This window comes from Emys orbicularis, chromosome 12 (genome assembly GCF_028017835.1).
Source record: "Emys orbicularis isolate rEmyOrb1 chromosome 12, rEmyOrb1.hap1, whole genome shotgun sequence".
NCBI lineage: Eukaryota > Metazoa > Chordata > Testudines > Emydidae > Emys > Emys orbicularis.
This window is the reverse complement of record NC_088694.1, coordinates 10,659,845-10,682,723: the sequence shown is the minus strand read 5'-3', so window position 1 is coordinate 10,682,723 and position 22,879 is coordinate 10,659,845. Positions and strand designations below refer to the sequence as shown.

General features: G+C 39.6%; 1 protein-coding gene across 1 annotated transcript; it reads left to right on the top strand.

Moving 5' to 3' along the window:
• Positions 1 to 150: 150 nt before the first annotated feature.
• On the top strand, positions 151 to 18,091 carry ZNF831 (zinc finger protein 831). Its single transcript, XM_065413869.1, has 5 exons — positions 151 to 4,458; positions 5,510 to 5,658; positions 9,306 to 9,478; positions 13,561 to 13,730; positions 17,240 to 18,091. Exons 1-5 carry the CDS (start codon positions 151 to 153, stop codon positions 18,089 to 18,091), a joined length of 5,652 nt encoding a protein of 1,883 aa, XP_065269941.1.
• The last annotated feature ends 4,788 nt before the right edge of the window (positions 18,092 to 22,879 follow it).

The following is a 22,879-nucleotide window of genomic DNA, read 5'->3' as shown; positions in this document are numbered from 1 at the left end:
AGAAATATAATTAAATTTTGCATCTTCTAGTACAGTAGATGCCGAATTTATAAACAGCTGAAGAAAATCAAGGTTTTTCATTTCAAACATAACTATATGTTATATTTGTTTTCCATAGATAACTGAACTGGATAACATACAACCTTTGAAATGGAGGCACAGAGGCAACCTCATTCCGCAGTTGCACTAGCTGATCAACCAGTTAAAGTCTCATCTCTTCAGGCTGCACAGGGTTCATCAAGTATAAGACAGAGTCCTGTGATTTTTCAGCAGGAACAAGCCCTGCCTCAGACTATATACCTGAAAGCCCTTACCATACCACTATATCATCCTATCCAGTCAGGATGCTATCAGTCAAACAACCAGTTAGCAGCTGGTGGAAGCAGCATAAATCTAGACAGCAGTAATATGCCTTTAATCCTAAGCCCACTTCTGCATTCAGAGAGGATAGATCAGCCTCAGTCAGTTGCTCAGAAACAAGCAGGGCAAACTTTGACATTAAACCTAGTTAGTTCACCGGTTTTACCATCAAGTTCCTGTCCAAATGCACCTGTTGGAAGCCCAGGGAAATCCAAAAATGCCGGAAAGTACATCTGTAAACACTGCGGACGAGATTGCTTGAAGCCAAGTGTCCTTGAGAAACATATTCGCTCACACACAGGGGAGAGGCCCTTTCCCTGCACCACCTGTGGTATTGCATTTAAAACTCAAAGCAATTTGTATAAACACAGAAGAACCCAAACACACGTCAACAATACCAAGCTGCCCTTAGGGTCTGACAACAGTGGCATATTAGAGGAGAATGAGAAGGCAACAGACAGCATCATGTCACACCAGGGTGCAAAACGAGACAATGTCTGTGAAAAGCAGGGGGCAGGGATTAAACAAATAATTTCAGAGACTAGTACCACAGTGGACACTAAGAAATTTCCATCCATTATTTCACTGCCAACACTGAATGCTTTATCGCTTACATCAGAAAGTCAGAAGATAACAATTGACGATTCCTATTGGCCAGAGGCAAGTCAGGGTGCCTCTGAAAGAGAACCAATGCACGATCCCCCAAACCTATCTTCTCCAGTAGTTTTGCCAGACAGTTTACACCAGAGAAAGAAGATACAGGAACAAAGATTCTCAACAGCAAATAAACATATTCAATTGCAAAGGCAGCAAGCAACTTATTCAGATAAGCAATGGGACTGCAAACTATCTGACTATAAGCTAATAAAGTGTGAGAGCACGGATTCTGGATATCTGTCACGCTCTGATAGTACAGAACAACAGATGTTGACCTCCAGCCCCCTGCATAGTCTTTGTGAACAAAGCACAGAGCTGGAAAATGAAACTGTCTTCAGTGGCTTAAGGTGCACGGCAGGAAGTAGTGCAAAACTGGATTCAGCTGAGAAAGCAACAGCCTTGATGCTAGAGAAAAAGAAGCTGGAAGAGCATATCTCAAAACTGATCTCTCATAACAAAGCTGTGGTGGATGATACCCAATTAGACAATGTTAGACCCAGAAAAACAGTGCTTTCCAAGCAGGGCAGTATTGATCTGCCTATGCCTTACACATACAAAGACTCCTTCCATTTTGACATCAGATCTCTTGATGTGAACAGGAAAAAGAATCTTTCCCGTTGTTCAGCAAAATCTACCTTTACACCCATAGAAAAATCCAAGCCATTGTTTTTTCATTCAGTCCCCACGCAATTCTCGACAACAATAGACTGTGTGCCTGTCACAAGAAGCAACTCTTTGCCATTTGTAGAGAGCACAAGAATGGTACACGATAGAGTGGGTAGCTCAAAACTACCATCTCTCACTAGGCAGCCCCTGAATACTAGCTCTTCTAGCTTGTTGCATAGCAACAACCTTGCTACAAGTTCAGTGGATTTTCCTAACAGCCATCCCCGTGCACTTGTCAGACAAACAGCAGTGGATGATTTGCCACAAAGTAACGCAGTCTATTATTATTCTCCTTCTGAGGAGATGAAAGAAACTAAAAAGCCTGGAGCTGGAGGAGAAGGAGTGAACACTAAATGTAAGAAGTCAACTCAAAGGAAATTTAAAATGTTCTCTCAGGAAAAATGGCAGATGTATGGTGATGAAACATTCAAGAAAATCTACCAAAAAATGAAAAGCAGTCAAACCGCCAAGAAACTGAATCAAAGGGGGGAAAAGGCAACAGACAATATAGGTTTCACCCCTGATCCAAAGGAAGCAGCCAGTAGTGATGGAGTTATTCAGCCAAAAGATGGTAGGAGCTCTTTAAGTGGGAATCTTTCCTCCCCTCTGACCATTTCTACAACAGAATTAAACACTGTGGAATCAAAAACCTGTCCCATTGGTAATCATGTACTACACGGTGTTTCCTCAAAAGAGAATGGAAGCAGATTTACAGAACTAATGGAAACAGCACATTCAATAAATGCTGGTGAACAGAGTGTAATAAGCAAAACTTCCCAAAAACATGGCTGCAGCAACAAACATAGTTCAGATAAATATACAGGTGGCAATAATATGTTAGTAGCTGTAGGCAGTCATGAAACGAGGCTTCAACTTAAGCAGAGAGCTAGTCAATTAAACTCTAACATGCTGAACACTGATAGTCTGCAAATGCATAATAGTCAATTGGAAGAGTCATGTCCTGGGAGCGAATCCAATACTCTCGTATTAGATAGTGAAAATATTTTAAAAAGTGATGGAGAAAACCACAGTAGTAAAGAAACTTCTCAACGTGCACAGATGGCCTTAAGGGCACACAACTGCAGCAGTGGTGAATCTACACAGGAATTCCAAAAGCTACCATCAGAGAGAAAAAAACTGAAAGTCGATGAGCTGAAAAGTGGAGATAATACAGCTCTAAAATCCAGTCCCAGCCCCAGTAGCGAAAATAATACAGTAGGTGAAACAGTGAAATTGATAGACTGTTATAGTGTACATGCCGTCTCCCCAGCAATAGTTAAACAGTCAGCTAAAGAAGGAGAGCAGAATTCAAGCACAGACATTAATGAATCGATCAGCAGTGCTGAAGGCATGGAATATGAAAAAACCATGAAACTCCACATAGAACCCATATATTATAGTGATAATACTGCTAACCTTCTTCCACAATCAAAAGCTTCACTTTCTGAATTTCTGGTGCCTGAGTTAAAGAGAGATCATTGTAGTTCTTTTGCCTTAAGTAAGGTGACAGATACAGGAGCCAAAACATGTCCTGTGACAGCAGGAGCAAAAGTGCCACTTCATAGTGGTGATGATGCTGGTATATCTTCCACTACTCAAAATCTGGAGCTTGGTCAGGTAACTCCACCTCTAAAGAAAAATGCATTTTCTCCAAAGTACATCCTTAAATTACCGCAAGAAGAGAGTACTACAGACCTGTCACTTTTAGTGGAACCAGGGCAGGAGAGCATGCCTGGTATTTCTCTGCCAGTTCCGATAACCAAAACTTCCTGCACTATCAACAGTAGGACAATCAGTGCTGATTCTGGTGCTGTGTTTTTGTCCCCATTAGAATTTGAACTGAGACACCAGGCCAGAGCAGTAGGGCTAAGATGGGGTGTACATACAAACTGGAAGGCTCTGGTACCTTTTTCACCAGTCAACTCAACAACAACTAACATCACAACCAAGATAGATGACAGCTTTCAGAACCAAAGCTGCAGGCAGAAGGAAATAATGAAAGACACCTGGAAAGAGACTGAGGATAAAGATAACTTAAGTGATCGAATGCAAGCAGACGAGAAGTGGATAAGTACAACTGCTTGCTCTGCACAAACCACAGGGAAGAAAGTATGCTTTACTTCTATGTATACAGGTGGCTTTTTCATATCTGCAGACATCAAAGGAGAGAATCAGGTCTTACGCCACCTTCACTCAGGAAATAACTCTTTAATAATGACATCTTCATCAGGCAAAGGGGCAACCTCTAGTGGGGACACTGAACAGACAGGCATGGGATGGGATACAGACAGTAGCTCTTCAGGCATCTTTAAGGACACTTCACCAGTGTCGCAGGATTTACAGTATTCTGTGCGTTCAATGGACAATTCCAATTATTTTTGCCATTCCTTTGGCACGTTTTATTGCCACACCCTCAGTACTCAACATAAGGAACTCCCTGCACTGTCCCAAATCAGTTTGACTTGTCTCTCGGGAAACTCAAGGATCTCAAGCACAAAGGGTTCCTTCCCATCACTAAATGCTGAGCCTCAATTAACTTGGTGTTGTTTAACCAGAAGCCTTCCTCTACCTGCAGAGCAAAAGGAGAAGGCTGACTCTGCTTACTCTTCCTTGCACATCTGCAAGAACAATTCTGGTAGTGAAGGCACATTGTCAAAATGTGACTTTTCTTTTATCAAAGTGAAAAATATTAGCAAGACTGTGCCCTATGGCTTCACCACTGGGAATTTAAAAACACTGGTTTCATCCTTTTCACAGGGAGAGCAGCCACAGAAGGTAATGTTGTGAATCCTATTCCCTATTTCAGAACGGGGCACAGTTCCCCAAGCATACTCTTTAATTAGAAAGAATAGGAGAGTGAAGGCTAGGGACATATTATTCTAACGTGCATATAAATCCTATTCTGTCCCAGATTATTGAGAGCCTTAATCTACTTTAACAAAAAAGTGCCTAAATTGTTCTCCCAAAATATGCATGCGTGGGCACACACAGGTGACTGTAGATATAAAATACACAAGTACATATGCAAACTGCACATAGCCGCTCACTTCGTGCACAGGACTTGCATATTTTGTGGAAATAGACATGTCCTATTGCATGGAAATTTGGCCAGAAAATTTGCTTAGCCAGAAAAGCATGCTTTAACTTTATTGTAACTTGAATTTTATAGCCTTTGGATTCCTATATTCCAGCATGTGCTTTTTTCTGTTTTCATTTAAAATTATTATTTGTATTACAGTAGCACTTAGGAGCCGCAGTTGAGGGTCAAGGGACCCATTGTGCTAGGTGCTTTATAAACAAGTAAAAAGGACAGACCCTGTACCAGAATCTGTTTTGCTTTACACTTGAAGTAATAGTGAAAATCTTTCACAAGGATGGACACAAATCTTATCAGGGACACTTGTGTTCATACTTTATAAAATGTTTTTAAGATTTTGAAGGATATTTTTAGTTTAAGTGTAACTAATCAGTTCAAGAGATATGCAGCTCCTGGAAGAATTTGTAAGGTTAACGTCAACCTCACACCTATCAGGGCAATACTAGAGCACATACATTATTTTTACATGGGCCCAGAAAAATATTAAACTTGTTTTATTTTTAATTTTATGGGTAATATACAGGTAGTGATTAATTTAAACACACCGCATATAAATACTTTTTTAAATACAGAAGGAATTTGTTACCAAAGATCATTATTACGTTGTAAAATTTAGGATTTACAATATTTGACAACGTTCTATTAATCTAATCAGTTAATTTCTGTAACTCATTCAGAAATGTTCATGTGCTTTGAAATGCACAAGTATAATTTTCTCACTATTCTCAGCAGTCCAGTTCAAAGACTGGAGGAAGTGGAGCTTCAGAAAATATTTCAGAGCGAGAGAAGAAAGAAATACTTTGCAGAAGGGAAAAATTCACAACAAATAAATCCAAGAGGAGCCATAAACAGAAAAAAATGAAAAGCAACCAAAAATGGTAAAGAATGTTGTTTTCAATCTCCTCCAATATAGGTAGCATTTTACTAAAATAGGTATAAGATTCAGAAACTAAAACGGTTCTCCCAAAATGCTGATTAACCAAAACAGAGCAGCATGATGCTCAGGGAAAATGCATGATCATTTAAAAAATTGTTATTTTATAAAAAAAGTGCAAAGCTTTCTAGGCACATCACAAATGTGTCAAAGGGAGAGGGAAACCTTGTCAATTAATGCTCACAGTCGTTTGAAGTTTATAATTTCAAGAAGGAACAAAAGAATCAACATTCTTTTTCCTGGAGGGACCCAAACATTGAACCTTTAGTTCTCTATTGCAGATGAAGTACAATGCAGAACTATAAAGAACTGTATTATTATTTAGGTCTTGCTGTTTTTGTGGTATCCCAGTTTTTTTGCTCTTGACAGATGTCCCCCATAAAGCCATTGCATGGTCAAAAGCCATGCCTGGCCTGTGATCTGATAATCTTGGTCAAACTGCATTGAGCCCAAGCATTCCTGGTTACTGTAAATAGGGACAAGAGAATTTCTCTTCTGGATCAAGAAAAGATTTTTTTACACAGCATTTAGAACAGGATCTGCTGCTGTGCTAAGGAAGCCCGGTTTGGTGACTGGGAGACAAATTTAACTCTAGAGTAAGTGGGTACAGCTCCAAAAACTTCAGTATCTGCTTGCACTAAATTTAAATTTGCCCTGGCAGAATAAGACTATCCTGGATAAATTGGGTGGTGAACACTATAAAGACAGTGGGACATAATCAGAAGTGATGATAGTGACACCTCAGTAAACCGACAAGCCAGCATCAATGAATCTGAATGGATGTAACATGTGTAACCCACACACCTCCTCGGTGTGGTGTTCTGCTCATCTAGTGGCACGGAGACTATTTAGAGAGATTAATGAGTGTGCCCTACAGCCATAGCTAACAGCCACATGGCTTTTAGCTCATGCAGTAGAGGCTCATGCACTAAACTCCAGAGGAGGTCCCAGATTCGATCCCGCCCGCTGACAATCAGGGTCTGTTGGTGTTATACATGTATTGAGGGGGTAATGATAGGGTAGTAACTAGAGGAGCATCCAACAGAAGGATATAAGAAGGTATAAATTGCAGGCATGAGGATTTTCCAGTAGTGTTAACTGATGCTTATTTGAGAGGAATGAGTCAAAGGCTCTGAGGCAAAGGCTGCCAACTTAATTTTTCTCCAGTAGGGCCACATCTAATCTGGACCTAATGTGAATGCATGTCCCCATCCTGATTCGTGTCAGTGTATGTTTGATGGCCAAGCTTTGCTATCAACTAAACTACTGCCATTAATGTGACTGTATCTATGGACCCTGTCCTGTAATATGCTTTGTGCAGGCAGAGACCTGCAACTGTGGAAAACCTCACTGAATTAAAATTAGTGGGCCCTATGTAGAAGTAAGGGTCTGTCCACACAAAGCTCAGTCCAGGATCAGGGCTTAAAGTGCTCAATTCTGCTCTCCTGAAACAGGCAAAGTCTCTATTGACTTTAACAGAATTACAAGATCAGACCCGCAGGGCTGAATTGCCCTCTTTCTACTTGTCAGTTCTTTTCCTGGCAATCCCCTGCCCCCCCATACACATTTTCAGAAACTCTCACGTGACTATTTTCAGTTCCTGTTTATCACACACTTTTCTGTTTTAGAGGAAATGAATTATTAATGCAGCAAAGCTTTCCTGTAGCACTGTACATTGTCACACGTTTTTTTCCTAGTTCATGTCTCTTGAACAATCGTAACATGGTAAGAAAAGGGGAAGGATAAAAAAAAACACTAACCCTCTTAAGTGACAAGAAGTAGGGCTCTATATTGATAAATTAAAAAGAAAAAAGAATGAATTTAGACCAGAATTGAAACTAAAAGTTATGTTGTATTTCTGATAGATAAAACAAAGGTGTAATGAATTTATGCCAAGCGTGCAGCTGTGGGTCTCTTCTGCCTCCATAGTTCCACAAACTGTGGACTAGCTAGATCATGGTGGTTGGAAAGAATTTGCTGGGTTTTGTGTGTTCTCTCTCTCTCATTTCTCTTTCCCATGACCTAATTCTTTAGTTATTTTGGTCTATATAGAATGTATTTAATTCTCAAATAAGCTGTTAAAAACTATTTAGAAAACATGGGCTCAATCCTTTAGTCTCTACTCAGTCAATGGGAATTTTGCCTGCCTCAGGTCTCCAGGACTCGGCCTTAAATCAGTAGTTTAAGCCAAATCTGCCTTCAGATAGCCATATGGGACTGTCATACATGGGCCAAATTATCTCATCTGAGGCCCAGTGATTCTGAAAAAAAGATTTCACTTGTTAAGCAAAAAACAGGCTGAGCATAGAGAAAGCAGCTCAATGAGCCAAATGCCTTAAAGAGACAAGCAAAAACGGGACCATATATTGGCTTAAGCTGCAGCCAAGGAGAGAAGAATAAAAACAGAGAACTAAGAGCTGACCTGTGCCATCTAAATAGTCTAGTCACATTCCTTTAGGTCCAGACTTTTTGCCCTGACCTCTGAATCTGTGCACTTATTTTTCAAAAAATAATTGAATGCCCTCCTTTTACATGGCAGATAGTCATTTGAATGCATGGATCGCACATTTAGGGAGCTAGTTGCCCAAACCAGGCACACAAATGCAAGTTTGTTTGTTTTTACACACAAATGTGCCTGTAAATCTAGGGGCTGGCTAAAAATTTGGCACTTACAAAGCCTTGTTCTTGATGCGGAGTCCCACGCAAGCTCAGCCTCTGAGACTCTTCTGCCAGCCTGAGCCCAAACATCTACAGTGCAATTTTATAGCCCGGCAGCCTGAGCCCTGTGAGCCTGAGTCAGCCGAGATGGGCCAGCCAGGGGTGTTTTACTGCAGTGTAGACAAACCTTAAGTGATTTAAGACCACACCTCCCATTGATTTTCAGTGACTTTCTAAGGTACATTTGAAAGTCCCACTCATTATGACTCGCACAGATGTGAGGTGATGTCATGTTTTGGAAGCTAGACAAGTATTTCTTCATCAGCATCCCCAAGGAGACATCTTCTGATGTGTAAACTTAACTAATAGGCTTTTGTCACTTTATAGCAAAAACCGGAGAACTCAAACTTCTTGATCTAAGTCCTTGAAATATTTATGTTCTTTAGTAGTGATAAGCAAACAGTAGCACATAAGAAATTGAGCCAGAGGCCACTTGCAGACAAGTACAGGTGTCCTTGTGTGACCCTGGCCCTTGAGGTATGATCTTGTTTTGATATCTTGCCTGGTTGCAAAAATCTGTGGATTTCCTGCAGGGTACACAACCCTTTCCTCTTGATGGACCAAATTTTGAAGTCTGTACTCAATTTTTATATAGTGCTACTTAGCCAAAGCTTCCACCAACTCCAGTAGAACTAAGAACTTCAGGATTTTGCCCATGGTTACTAAGGCTCTCTAATACAGGATTTTTTTGTGGCATACATAAAAGTAACATTTCCTTTTTTCATTATAGTCATACTTCTATAGGCCAGTTTCAGCCCAAGTGGAATTCCACTGAAGTTGTGATATTACTCTACTGGGGCTACTTTTAAATAGCAACTACTTACAACATACCTGTTTGTGTTTTCACTGAAAATGGTATATTTTACAATGCAGGTCCAAAGGGAACCACATGCACGGATATACTCAGTTGAAAACTAATAGGCTGAGCAAGCAACACTGGCTTCCAAACAGGACACTAGATTCTCTGAAAAAGCATCAGCTGCTCCACACACATGATAGCCTTAATCAATGCGAGAAATGCCACCCTCCTGTGTCAAATTTGCAAGGTAAGGATAACTCGCCTATTCATGTTTGCAAGTGTGTAATATTCTTTGATTAATTTTTAATATAAACCAATTTATCTGATACATATAATGTTTCATATATGGCTACAAATACTGTATTTCCTCCCTTTGCAATGGTGTTCTTATGACCATTAAAGCAAATCAGGGCCCAACTTTTCAAAATCCCCATCTGCATGTGCCTTTGTAAGAGAAGCTGTCAGGGTTAGATACTGGGAAAATGTGTTATAGGATAATAAACCTGCCTGGCGCCAGCCCTAGGAAAAAAATACTGTGTCTATAGAACAGATACAGTTGTAGACAGTGGGTGTCCTTGCACTGCCACCCATCTCCTGATAACTGGAACAACTAATTAGATATGATCTCTGAGTCACTAGGTACAGCTATCCTTCATGGAAGTGCCCAAGTAGTCTGCAAGTCTTCATAGGGGTGGACTGCACAGGAGTTAGTGGTATTCTCAAATACACAATAAGTTTATCTTTTTACAATAATTTATAACAGTCCGTTTTATACTGTTATTCCTGAAATAAATGAATTTATGATAGTTCAAATGATTAATAAATGAACACAACAATAACTTTGTTCTTCTATGGCAATGTTCATTTGAAGTGCTTGACAAAAATTAATAATTCAGTTTCTTAATAAACTGTGAGGTACAGAAAGAACCTGAAATGAAGCCACTTCTGGAGTGGAACACATCAGCCTGTTTAGTGATAACATGAACCTTGATTTTACTTTTGATCTGAAAAAGGGGCCTTTGGGAGCTCAGCATCCTGGTTCAGAACTTCAGTATTGGTTCAGAAGAGTGCTACCTCTTAAATCACCAGCCCTGCTGCCTGCAACATCTGGGCTCAGCGAACTGTAAATAAAGTACTCTGAATTATCAAGTTATAAATAAAATACAAATTGTATATATCGATATATAGGAGACAGAGAAACTGTACAACTCAAATATGGTAGAAAAAAAATCACTAATTCTGTTATTAGACTCAGTCATGTCTAATTGTTGTCACAGCAGATTTATAGCTTATTTGCTGTGCTGCACTGTTGCAATAAAAATATTTTTAAACATTTCTGCTTTTCTGCTAAAAGATTCTATAATTCTATTGCAGAATAACTTAACCTTGTAGTACTTATTCAAATGAATAAAAACATGGATTGAAAGGTTTTATTAGCTTTATTAGCTTCTGTATTATGGTTTAAGTGCCATATGTTTATAAAGTAAAGAGATTACTCCAGAAATTTGCTGGCATTCTGTGCTGAATTTTATGGGTGAACTGCACTGCAGATTCTGGGCATGATTCCTCACAAGTCAAATACTATTTATGAATACAGAAAGAATGGAAGCAGAGACATGGTTTTGATACAAGAAAAGTTGCACATGGAAACTGAACATAAACATAGAGAGAGCCTCTTATTGTAAATGAGCCACTCTCTCTATACTCATGGTTAGACTGTTCCCTCATCTTACACAGCCATGCAAGGGGTAAGACCCACATCTCCCACGTGCACCTTTGCCTAAGACCAAGCAAGATTATAGTTCCAGCACAAGAGGCATGGAGGAATTGTGCCTTGTGGGTCTACTGCCTGGGTGGTATCTTGTTCAGGGCTCTGCCTAAAGGCACAAAATCCATATCTAAGTATAGTTCACAGGGCTGAAAATCTGGGCCATTATTTGTTATAGGTAGGTGTATGTCTCATTTGTAATAGGAAATTAGTGTTGACCATGGTGCTGAAATCAGGGATGTTTATGAGATTGATGTATGATCACGTTAGTAGGTAAACAGAGTGATCTGTAGTAAAACATTTTAAAACATTGTTTTGTTCCTTTTAAATAACTGTTCTGATCAACAGATGTGAAATACACAAAAGCATGTGACTGTTGGCACATCCGTGAGCATCAAAAGAGCAGAACATATGAAAATGAGAGAACAGAGACTTTCATTAAGACTAAGATTAGTTAGTTTCTACAGGGCTTTGAAAATAAATGATAAATAAATAATAATAATACATTGTCCTTCTAGAGTTCCTTCCATCAGGGATTTCATAGTGCTTTGCATATATTAAGATTTAGGCCTATAATACTCGTGTGAGGTAGTGAAGTACAATTATCACCATTATATTGATGGAAAAGGTGATGAGGTGCAGAGAAGTGAAGTGACTTTACCAAGATCTAACAGTTTAGTGGCAGAGCCAGGAATACAATGCAGAACTTCTGACTCCCTACTCTGTGCTTTAATCACAAGACCATGAAAAGAGTTGTGTAGCTGTTAATTGTAACATTATTAATAGCCACGTGGATTTTAAGTGGCTGATACCAAACATTAGCGTGATCTCGTGAGGCCACAGCTTGGGGTAAGTCCAACACAACACAACTATTTCACCAATTTATAGAACAGGACAAGTGTTTTCTGTAACTGAAAATGCCCTTTTCACAGATTCTAAACTCCAATTTTGTCAAAAATTTCAATTTTCCAATGGAAAAAATCAAAATGATGGCTCCCCACTGTCTTCTTCCAAGGTCTTGTCAATTTCATTTTCTCCCTGCAGGCCTAAAATGAAATTGACAAGAGCCTTGCAGGTAATCTGCCAGAGGCTGAGTGCTGTGACTCTACCTCCCCAGCTCTCAGCCTGCCCCGCTGCCAGTGGCTAAGAGCCCTGTGCTCAGCTTCCTGGTCTCCCCCCAGGCCAGGGCTGAGCACCCCAGCTCTCTGCCTCTCTGGCAGCCCACCTGGAAGGCTCTTGTCAAGCTCACTTTCTGAAAACAAAGTTTAGAAGAGCCTTCTAGGCCGGCTGCCAGCAAGCTGAACAATTCCACTGTTGTTTTTGCCAAAATTGAGTTTTCCTAGAAATCCTTCTATGAAAAATGTTCAAGTTGAATTTTCATCACGACTTGGGACAAAACATTTTTTCAAAAATTGGAAACTTCTTGCAGGAAGGAATTCCAACTTCCAGCCAGCTCTACCGAGTTCTCTCTTTTGTGATCAGCAATAGCACATAGCAGCGGTGTGTAGTGCAATAAAAGGCGAATCATCATATAATTCCAATCAACAGAAGAATCTTTTGCTGTCTTTTCTGACTATTTGTGTAACCTCTCCCTGATCCTCTCCATTTATCTAATTAGTTAGCTACTTAATGCCAGTAACCTTGGAGACATGAGCTGGTATAGTTGCAATATACAAGAGCTGAGCTGTTTCTTATGATGGATTCTGCCATTACTACCTTAGGAAGAGCTCTGTGTAAGCTCGAAATCCTGTCTCTTTCACCAACAGAAGTTGGTCCAATAAAAGATATTACCTCACCCAGCTTGTCTGTCTAATAGCCTGCGACCAATAGGGGTACAACAACACTGCAAATACTACTTGCCACTGCAATGTGGAAAAGCAACTTAACTGTACTAGGTCCTTCTAGTTCTCTCCCTTTTCCATTCTGAAATTTAAAGTTCAGTACTTTCTGGCCATTCCCTTGACTTGCAGTTTTGTATCTCATTAACATTTCTTCCCTAACTTCTTTTCCTACTCTCTTGTTCTTATTAACACATCTCCTTCTACCCATCTCCCTCACTACCCCTCCAGGCCTCTGTCATTTAAAATTTTGTATAAAGATACATGAAGGATAGAAAGGTAAGCAAATTCTGAAGAAAAAAGTATTTAAGATTGTTTATTGGAATCAAAACGGCAAATTTGCTTCAGTGGTATTCATGAGAATGCCACTTTTAAGTTGCTTCCCATGAAGATATGTACATGCAAAATTTTGCACACAAGAATGTTAATTGAAAAGAAGGGTTGAAATAGTATTCACACAGGAATATTCATGAAAAGTCACTCAGCTTGAATAGCAGATTACAAATAGCAACTACTCAACACAGCTGCTATAGAACACAGTTTGCAAGGAATCCAGAGGTTAAAGTACATTAGAATAAATCATGTTCAGAATTAATTTGATACAACAATTTAAGAAATCAAAGTCTGTCCACAGATAAGAAAAAAAAAAAGGTTTATGGAAAACTCATTGAGCACTGTATCTTAACCTTAAAAAATCTCTCTAAATCTTCTCTTGCCCAACAGATAATTATCTCCCCCAGCAAGAGGAGCTATCTTGCCCCACCTCAGACAAGCCAGTGTCCAAAGGGAATAATCATAAGAAAGAAGACAGGAATCACAAAAATAACTCAGGAATATTTTCACCAGCTGGGCATTCAAGCAGCTTCACGCAAAAAGGCAAACTGGATGGAAAAGTAGGTGTTTTACCTGTAATTCACCTATGAATATTTGTTAAATACACAGAAGATGACACTGATTTTAGAAAACTTCAGTTTCACCCAATTGTAATTTGAAAGCTTCTGCAGTTGAATTTTGTCCATTTATTTGCTTCTCAGATTTTGTGTTTTCACAAATGCTGCAAAGATGGCAAGGTAATGTGGCTGCAAAAACATTAAAAATCACTGAATTTAGAATGTTTTTGCAGTGAAAATAGCGTAACTTGAAATGGTATTTCTCTCACTGTCACAGCTACTATATGAGTTTTGAATATATTAGTATAAATTACTATTGTAAAATTATATTGTTATGAAAATTAGTTCTCATATTTAGGAATCTAATTCTTCAGATGCTCCTCAGTTGCTTTCTTCCAGCAACTAACAGAAGTTCCTAGATCACAGGCCCTGGTTCTCATGGGGGACTTCAGTCACCCTGATATCTGCTGGGAGAGCAATACAGGGGTGCACAGACAATCCAGGAAGTTTTTGGAAAGTGTAGGGGACAATTTCCTGGTGCAAGTGCTGGAGGAAGCAACTAGGGGCAGAGCTCTTCTTGACCTGCTGCTCACAAACAGGGAAGAATTAGTAGGGGAAGCAAAAGTGGATGGGAACCTGGGAGGCAGTGACCATGAGATGGTAGAGTTCAGGATCCTGACATAAGGAAGAAAGGAGAGCAGCAAAATACAGAACCTGGACTTCAGAAAAGCAGACTTTGACTCCCTTAGGGAACTGATGGGCAGGATCCCCTGGGAGAATATCATGAGGGGGAAAAGGAGTCCAGGAGAGCTGGCTGTATTTTAAAGAATCCTTATTGAGGCTGCAGGAACAAACCATCCCGACGTGTAGAAAGAATAGTAAATATGGCAGGCAACCAACTTGGCTTAACAGTGAAATCCTTGCTGATCTTAAACACAAAAAAGAAGCTTACAAGAAGTGGAAGATTGGACAAATGACCAGGGAGGAGTATAAAAATATTGCTCAGGCATGCACAAGTGAAATCAGGAAGGCCAAATCACACTTGGAGTTGCAGCTAGCAAGAGATGTTAAGGGTAACAAGAAGGGTTTCTTCAGGTATGTTAACAACAAAAAGAAAGTCAAGGAAAATGTGGGCCCCTTACTGAATGAGAGAGGCAACCTAGTGACCGAGGATGTGGAAAAAGCTAATGTACTCAATGCTTTTTTTGCCTCTGTCTTCACGAACAAGGTCAGCTCCCAGACTACTGCACTGGGCAGCACAGCATGGGGAGGAAGTGACCAGCCCTCTGTGGAGAAAGAAGTGGTTCAGGACTATTTAGAAAAGCTGGATGAGCACAAGTCCATGGGGCCGGATGTGCTGCATCTGAGGGTGCTAAAGGAGTTAGTGGATGTGATTGCAGAGCCATTGGCCATTATCTTTGAAAACTCATGGCAATCGGGGGAGGTCCCGGATGACTGGAAAAAGACTAATGTAGTGCCCATCTTTAAAAAAGGGAAGGAGGAGGATCCGGGGTATTACAGGCCAGTCAGCCTCACCTCAGTCCCTGGAAAAATCATGGAGCAGGTCCTCAAGGAATCAATTCGGATACACTTACAGGAGAGGAAAGTGATCAGGAACAGTCAGCATGGATTCACCAAAGGCAAGTCATGCCTGACTAACCTAATTGCCTTCTATGATGAGATAACTGGCTCTGTGGATGAGGGGAAAGCAGTGGACGTGTTATTCCTTGACTTTAGCAAAGCTTTTGATACGGTCTCCCACAGTATTCTTGACACAAGTTAAAGAAGTATGGGTTGGATGAATGGACTAAAAGGTGGATAGAAAGCTGGCTAGATTGTCGGGCTCAACAGGTAGTGATCAATTGCTCCATGTCTAGTTGGCAGCCAGTATCAAGCGGAGTGCTCCAAGGGTCGGTCCTGGGGCTGGTTTTGTTCAATATCTTCATTAATGATCTGGAGGATGGCGTGGACTGCACCTTCAGCAAGTTTGCAGATGACACTAAACTGGGAGGAGTGGTAGATACGCTGGAGGGTAGGGATAGGATACAGAGGGACCTAGACAAATTAGAGGATTGGGCCAAAAGAAATCTGGTGAGGTTCAACTAGGACAAGTGCAGAGTCCTGCACTTAGGACGGAAGAATCCCATGCACTGCTACAGACTAGGGACCGAGTGGCTAGGCAGAAGTTCTGCAGAAAAGGACCTAGGGGTTACAGTGGACGAGAAGCTGGATATGAGTCAACAGTGTGCCCTTGTTGCCAAGAAGGCTAACGGCATTTTGGTCTGTATAAGATGGGGCATTGCCAGCAGATTGAGGGACGTGATCGTTCCCCTCTATTCGACATTGGTGAGGCCTCATCTGGACTACGGTGTCCAGTTTTGGGCCCTACACTACAAGAAGGATGTGGAAAAATGGGAAAGAGTCCAGCGGAGGGCAACAAAAATGCTTAGGGGGCTGGAGAACATGATTTATGAGGAGAAGCTGAGGGAACTGGGATTGTTTAGTCTGCAGAAGAGAAGAATGAGGGGGGGTTTGATAGCTGCTTTCAACTACCTGAAAGGGGGTTCCAAAGAGGATGGATTGAGACTGTTCTCAGTGGTACCAGACGACAGAACAAGGAGTAACGGTCTCAAGTTGCAGTGGGGGAGGTTTAGGTTGGATATTAGGAAAAACTTTTTCACTAGGAGGGTGGTGAAGCTCGAATGGGTTACCTAGGGAGGTGGTGGAATCTCCTTCCTTAGAGGTTTTTAAGGTCAGGCTTGACAAAGCCCTGGCTGGGATGATTTAGTTGGGGATTGGTCCTGCTTTGAGCAGGGGGTTGGACTAGATGACCTCCTGAGGTCCCTTACAACCCTGATATTCTATGATTCCTCAACAAACCAACTTTGCTGTAGATGCACTCCCACCTTGGTATTTCTATACTGCTCACAAATAAGAGAATAAACCCTATGTTTTTAGCTCCCTAATGCCTCAGTTATACACACTCCCTTGCAATGTGTACATAGTATTTCAACATAAAAAAAATCAACCAGACACCATCTAACCATGCAGTTAGTCAGCAACCCCCTATTTCAGCCATAAGCCGTTAGCACTAGCTATCACCTAGCTAAAAAGCAAAAAACAAAATACACACAGACACCCCAACAACCAACAAAAACAAAACCTTCAGCAACTAACAAACAGTGGAGAAATGCCCAAGTAATTTACCTCATTTCTCAGAGATTAGCAATCACTGGAGGGATGAATACTTTATCTTGGAGTTATGACAAAAAGGAAAGCAAATATAATCACAATTGTAGAGATGAAGGACCACATTTATGCCTGTATAACTCAGTTGATCTCAACAGAGTTACACCAGATATAAACAGTCTTATAGTCATGTGGATATAGTCAACATAATTGTTATTTCATTCTCTTTACAAAGGATGACATTGCTTTGGATTGAAAATTTTAATGTAAGTTGAAATTCATTTCCTTCCTGATCCTCTCCCCCCCACCCCCATCTGCTGCAGGATGTTCCTATACCAATCGAGAAACACTCAAGAGGCAATCTCTTTCTTCAGAACTTTAATGCAACTCCAGGATTACCTATGGTAACATACTCATGTTCATCACCAGCTAAAGCAGCCATGCGACAAACCAACAATGACCTGGACATCTGCTGTTTAGTGACTCAACCTCTCATGCTTCAGAAATCATTTCCAGTGGAGCCACAGCCAAATGCTCATTCTGACCCGGTGGAGTCCTCTTTTTGGTCTTTTCCTTTTGATTTTGTAGGCACAGGCACATGCTGCCAGCATGCGAGTATGGGTTCAGAGGTTACTGCTCCTTTTTTCTTATGGCCGAAAGCTGACCACAAAAATATACTCAATGTAGAGTCACAAGGTCAAAGTTTTGCTGCATTATACCCATTGGTCCAGACCTCAGGAAAGGAGGAACATCCAATGGAAGGAAATTCATACTCATCTCTGAAGGAGAAACTTACTCCTAGTTCCAAAACTGTGTGTTCAGCTTCATTGGGATCAAAGGTAAACACCCTTCCTGAGACATCAATCACAAGTACTTGCTTACCTAGCACAGCTAATATACAGGGGATAAACTCTTCTGATAACAGTTCTCATGGATGCATGGACAAGAATGGAGCCTACTTACAATCAGATGGCCATCGAAGACTTAATGAAACTGGCACTAATACTTTTAAACAGCCCTCATTTTCCTTCAGTCCCACAGAGTCCACAGCTAGCTCTGAAACACCTTCCAAAACATACAAAAAAAGAGGTTTAGAGATGATAAGGAAACAAACCCGAGTGGAATACGATGACACAAGCAGTGATGATGAAGACAGGCTAGTTATAGAAATATAGCAAACAGGACACTGCCATGGCAGATGGATGTATGATGGTACATTATAGAGAGAAATGCCATGGAAATTGCAGATCACTGATCTGATTTTTGAAGCACCTTAACATCAGAATAGCCATTCCTGCACAGTATAGGCAAAGTTCTCTTCTAAGAACAACAGTTCTTCTTTGCAAGGACTCAGGCTTCTTTTACATATTTTAATGTTTTTGTATGGAGCAAGGAAGCAGTTAAATTATATATTTAAGTGCACAACGTGGTTCCCAACTCCACTAAGCCTCATCAATCCCACATAACACCCACAATCCCCAGCTCACAGAGACTGTATTATAAAGACACTGCAGTGTATTTGTTTACCAATAATGATAAAACAGCAATCAGCCTCCTTAATGCATAAGTTGAGGTGTAGATTGTAACAAACCATTGGGTATATTTTCATCCCTTTGCTCCCCTTTTTAGTAATTATTTCCAGCTTTGCTGGAAGTTATATATGTACATTGGGAGGAAGATATACCCCCCATGCATCTATGATATTGTGAGATGTCACACGAATACTGACTTTTTCCATGTTGTACAATGGTCAATGCTTCTTTGTGACAAAATGACACAAGCATGCCCTGCTTTGTGTTTTGTGCCTTTTCTGCTGAGATCTACTGAAATATTTTATTCTTTAGCTCTACTTTGAGAAATTGGGGTGTAAATAGGTAATGTCAATGTTTCTTTGTAATGAGATTTTTAACACAGATTTTCTCTGATTCTGTTTTTCGGATTGTGCTCTAAAAGCAAGTTACAATGTTTGTTTTATTGTTCTGAAGTTTAACCCAAATGAAAACTTTTGCCTTTCCCTCCAAACCCCTGACCATGCAAAATAAGTGAAAGTTGACATGAGAAGGATTTTTTCTAGGGTTTGGCATCAGGGCATTTGCAGCACTTATTGTCATGTAAATCAACTTCTGCTTTGAAACCCAAAATGTACTTTGTTTACATGAAAACATCTCCAGTCAGTAAAATACCAGCTACACTTACCATTCACTAGAAAACTAGTTTAAACCTACAGAGAATGTTTGAAATCATTGCACTGCTGTACTAGAGTCAAATTTTATACTTAACTTTGCTATGAGTTTTTGAATAATTTGGACTCATATACAGGATTTTATAGATTAACTTTCATGTGATATTCATAATTGCATGTACTTTAAGGAAAGAATAATCATGCAATCATACACAAGTGAGCCTGTATGGGTCAGAATCATAAATAGGTCTAGTGTACTATCTATGTATGTCAGAGAAACATATGCATATTGTAAGAAGTGAAGGAGAAGTGCCAGAATGACAACCCTTCTGTGGATACACATAAATGGAACCAAATGCTAAGCTCTGTGCTCCCTTTACACTCATATGCATTATGAAAGTGACCATAGTTCCAATTTGCCCTGCGGAGAGCTTTTTATTTAGCATCAAATTATGTTGGTATATATTTTTACTGTTAGGGAAATTGATATCATGGTCAGAGTGTTATACTGATTTCTAATTATAAATGCTAGTGCCGTTGTGTTGAAAAAGGTTAATGGAGTTAGCAGGATTTTTTCTTCTTCAGCAGTAAAGGACATAGAATAAAGAATAACCTACAAAATCTTTACTTGTTCCTTATAAAAATACTACGATATTCTTGTCCAAAATCAGAGAGATTTCAGTAGGGTTCCTACAGGATTTGGGATCATGATTTCATGGAACAATGGAAGTATTGCTTTAATAAAAATGAGCATTAGCTATCTTCCCCTTTTACTACTGTGAAACCCTGGGACCTTATTCTGATCTCACTTCTTATATGCTGGTTTTATAACACTAGCATTAACTCCATATACTTTAGAAGAGTTAGTTCCTGATTTTCAGGAGTGTAAATGAAATCAGAATTATGCCCATTAAGCTTATAGGTCAGAGACTAGTAGATAGTGGGACCCCATTCTGTAAATAAACTTTATGCAAACCTGCTCTTAATTTCAATGGGATTTCCATGTATGGAACGGGGACATGAGATGGCCAAATAGTATATTAAGCTGGGAAGGTTTATACTAAAGACTAGCAAATCTGGATATGAAGTTCCTGTTTTGGGAAGTTAAGAAGCATGAAAGGTATGAACACTGGGGGACTGGGTGGCCCTGTAAGTTGCATATTGTAATCGCATATTTTTGTTGAATATGCAAGATATAGTACCTAAAATACTATTTGTTTGTTGAATGTTGATAAGAATGATACAACTGACTTATTTGTATATTTTTAAAAAAAAATTCTGTTCCTTTATATTCTTAACTTATTTTGTTTTGATAAAAATTAAACTTGAAGGTCACAATGACACTAAGAATGTGGTAGTTATTAGGGTTTGGTTTTTAAAAATGCAAATGCACCATGGGGTGAATGTGGGAAGGTCAGGTAATCCAGGGGTACCCACCAGATTCAGTACAACCCTGCCATTCTGCAGTGACGTCTTTCCCTGATTTATACAATAGAAATACAACTGATCAGCTGCAAATTTCTTTTGCCAGTAAATATAAAACAGGAAAATTTTCTATTCACCGATCAAGAAAAATATTATGATTGCATGAATTTTTAGATTAAACATAAAATGTGTTGTCCAAAGGAGTAAATTTCCAGTCTCTAGTGTTAAACCAGTTACACCAGCAGTGAATTTGGGAACAGAATCCCATATTAAAAATATCACTGAAATGACAAAACTGAATTTACCTCTTAAAACAGATTATTTAAATAACTGACTGGTTATAATGTATGCTCAGGACTCAAATCATATAAGATATCTGCTGTGCATATAAACCAAGTAAGAGGAATGGAGACTTTCTACTTATTCTTAATGCCCACTCAAGGTTTTACAAGAACACCTTTAGGAAAGAAGCTATTAGAGTCTGGGAAAGTTATGGCAAAACATGTACAAGGATAGCAATTGACAACAATATCCTTGCACTGCAGTACCAACTCCAACAGATCAAATAATTTATCACAGAGAAGCACCTTTCCTTAAGAATGAATTTTTTGTCCAAGGCCCATGCACCACCAGCCTCTTGCTACTCCTTCTCACTGTAGCGATGAAAGCTGAATCAGACAAATACAGAGTTGAGGAAAGCTGTTTGAATATCACAACTACCATATATTCCCATTGAACACCACCAGTCTGCTGGTGAAAACTATAGTGTTAGTGGTTTAGTTTACATAGTTGGGTGAAACTGAATGTTTTGCATAGATGAGAAGGTTCACATGGTAGTGATCATTTACTTCAGGAATTAATCAGGAACTTAATGGAAACTGATTAGATATAGGGAGCTATATTTTTGTCTGATTTACACTGGTGTAACTTACTGCATTGTTGTCAGTGAACTTGCAGTGCTGTCACACAAAGGAGAATTTGACACTAGACATTGCTCTTGAAGAGAATATAAAGAAAGCCAATTAGTTCTAATTCGAGGTTACACCTGTGGAGGCAATGATTAATAAATAATTATAGTAATGATTAGCAAGTGTTAACAGTATGGTTGGCACTATACTCAAAACAAATATCAAGGCTTGAAGGGTTTCTAATCAAAGGGTCTCAATTCAGGAAAACGCCTGAGGAACATGTGTTGAACTTTAAGCATGTGTTGAACTTCCATTTACTTCAGTGGGATTTAAGCATGTGCTTAACTTTAACCACTTGCTTAAGTGCTGTCTGGAACAGAGATGCTTTCTTGATTTAAGGCCCAAAAGACAGAGAAGTACAATAGCTTAGACAGGGACAATATCCTTACAAAGAGTAGTCAGACAGAATCCTTCTACAAAGTTCTGGCAAGCTCCTGAATATATAGGGAGAAAAATAAGATAAATATATTTACATGGCATACAGAGTAAACCAGATGGTAAACAATGACACAAATAGAAAAGTTGGCCAGAGCCAGCCAGCCAGCCACTTGCAGTTTTGTTCTGAAGAGAATGAAACAGGTTGGTTTTTTTAAAAAAAGAACAGAGGTATTACAGGGGCAAAAATTGTAGTTCAGGGAGTGATACTTCAAGGATAGCCAAGCACTAGTTAAAATGTTCATTTTTTAAAAATAGGCACTGATGGAACTTGGTAATTTTACAGGTGTCCAGATCACAGCTTATATTGACAGTCAGGATAAAATCTGCCTATTTTGCAAAAAAAATTAGTTTAAGAATTTCCGTCATGAATTACGGCACTTCATGTTGAACTCTTGATCATTTTGGCCTGTCTAAAATGGATGTTTGAATGCTACCAATGTCTTGGAAATCTGTGTAGTCTGAGCAGTGCTACCACCAGTGGAGAAAATCCCTGGAATGTCTTCAGAATCTTCCTCTGTATGTTCTCTGTGCTATTCTTGGACCGTGTTCCTTAACTTTGGAGGCAGTAACCTGACATGCTGTGGCATTATTGTAGCTCAGGATTCTGTGCTAATAACTTAAATTAGATGAAATGATCAGAAAATCTATACATGTTGACAGTGCTTTAGTTTCAGTTCCAGTTCCATTTCCTTCTTCATTTTCAACACCACCTTGTAATCTAAAAGTAATGCTGGGCACGAGCGCTTCTTTTCTCTAGATTTTTATTAAAATAGTTTCTGGCCATTCCATCTGATAACCTGCTAAAGCAAAACTTCAACTGCTCATAGGTTTTATTTCTTAAGAGACTTTTCAGAAACAAATGTGTGGGCTTTCAAAGAGGTAATGGAAAATCCAGTACCTACCTATTTCATCTGATCCAGCTGCAGGGAAAAGCCCTATTTGCATCTTAA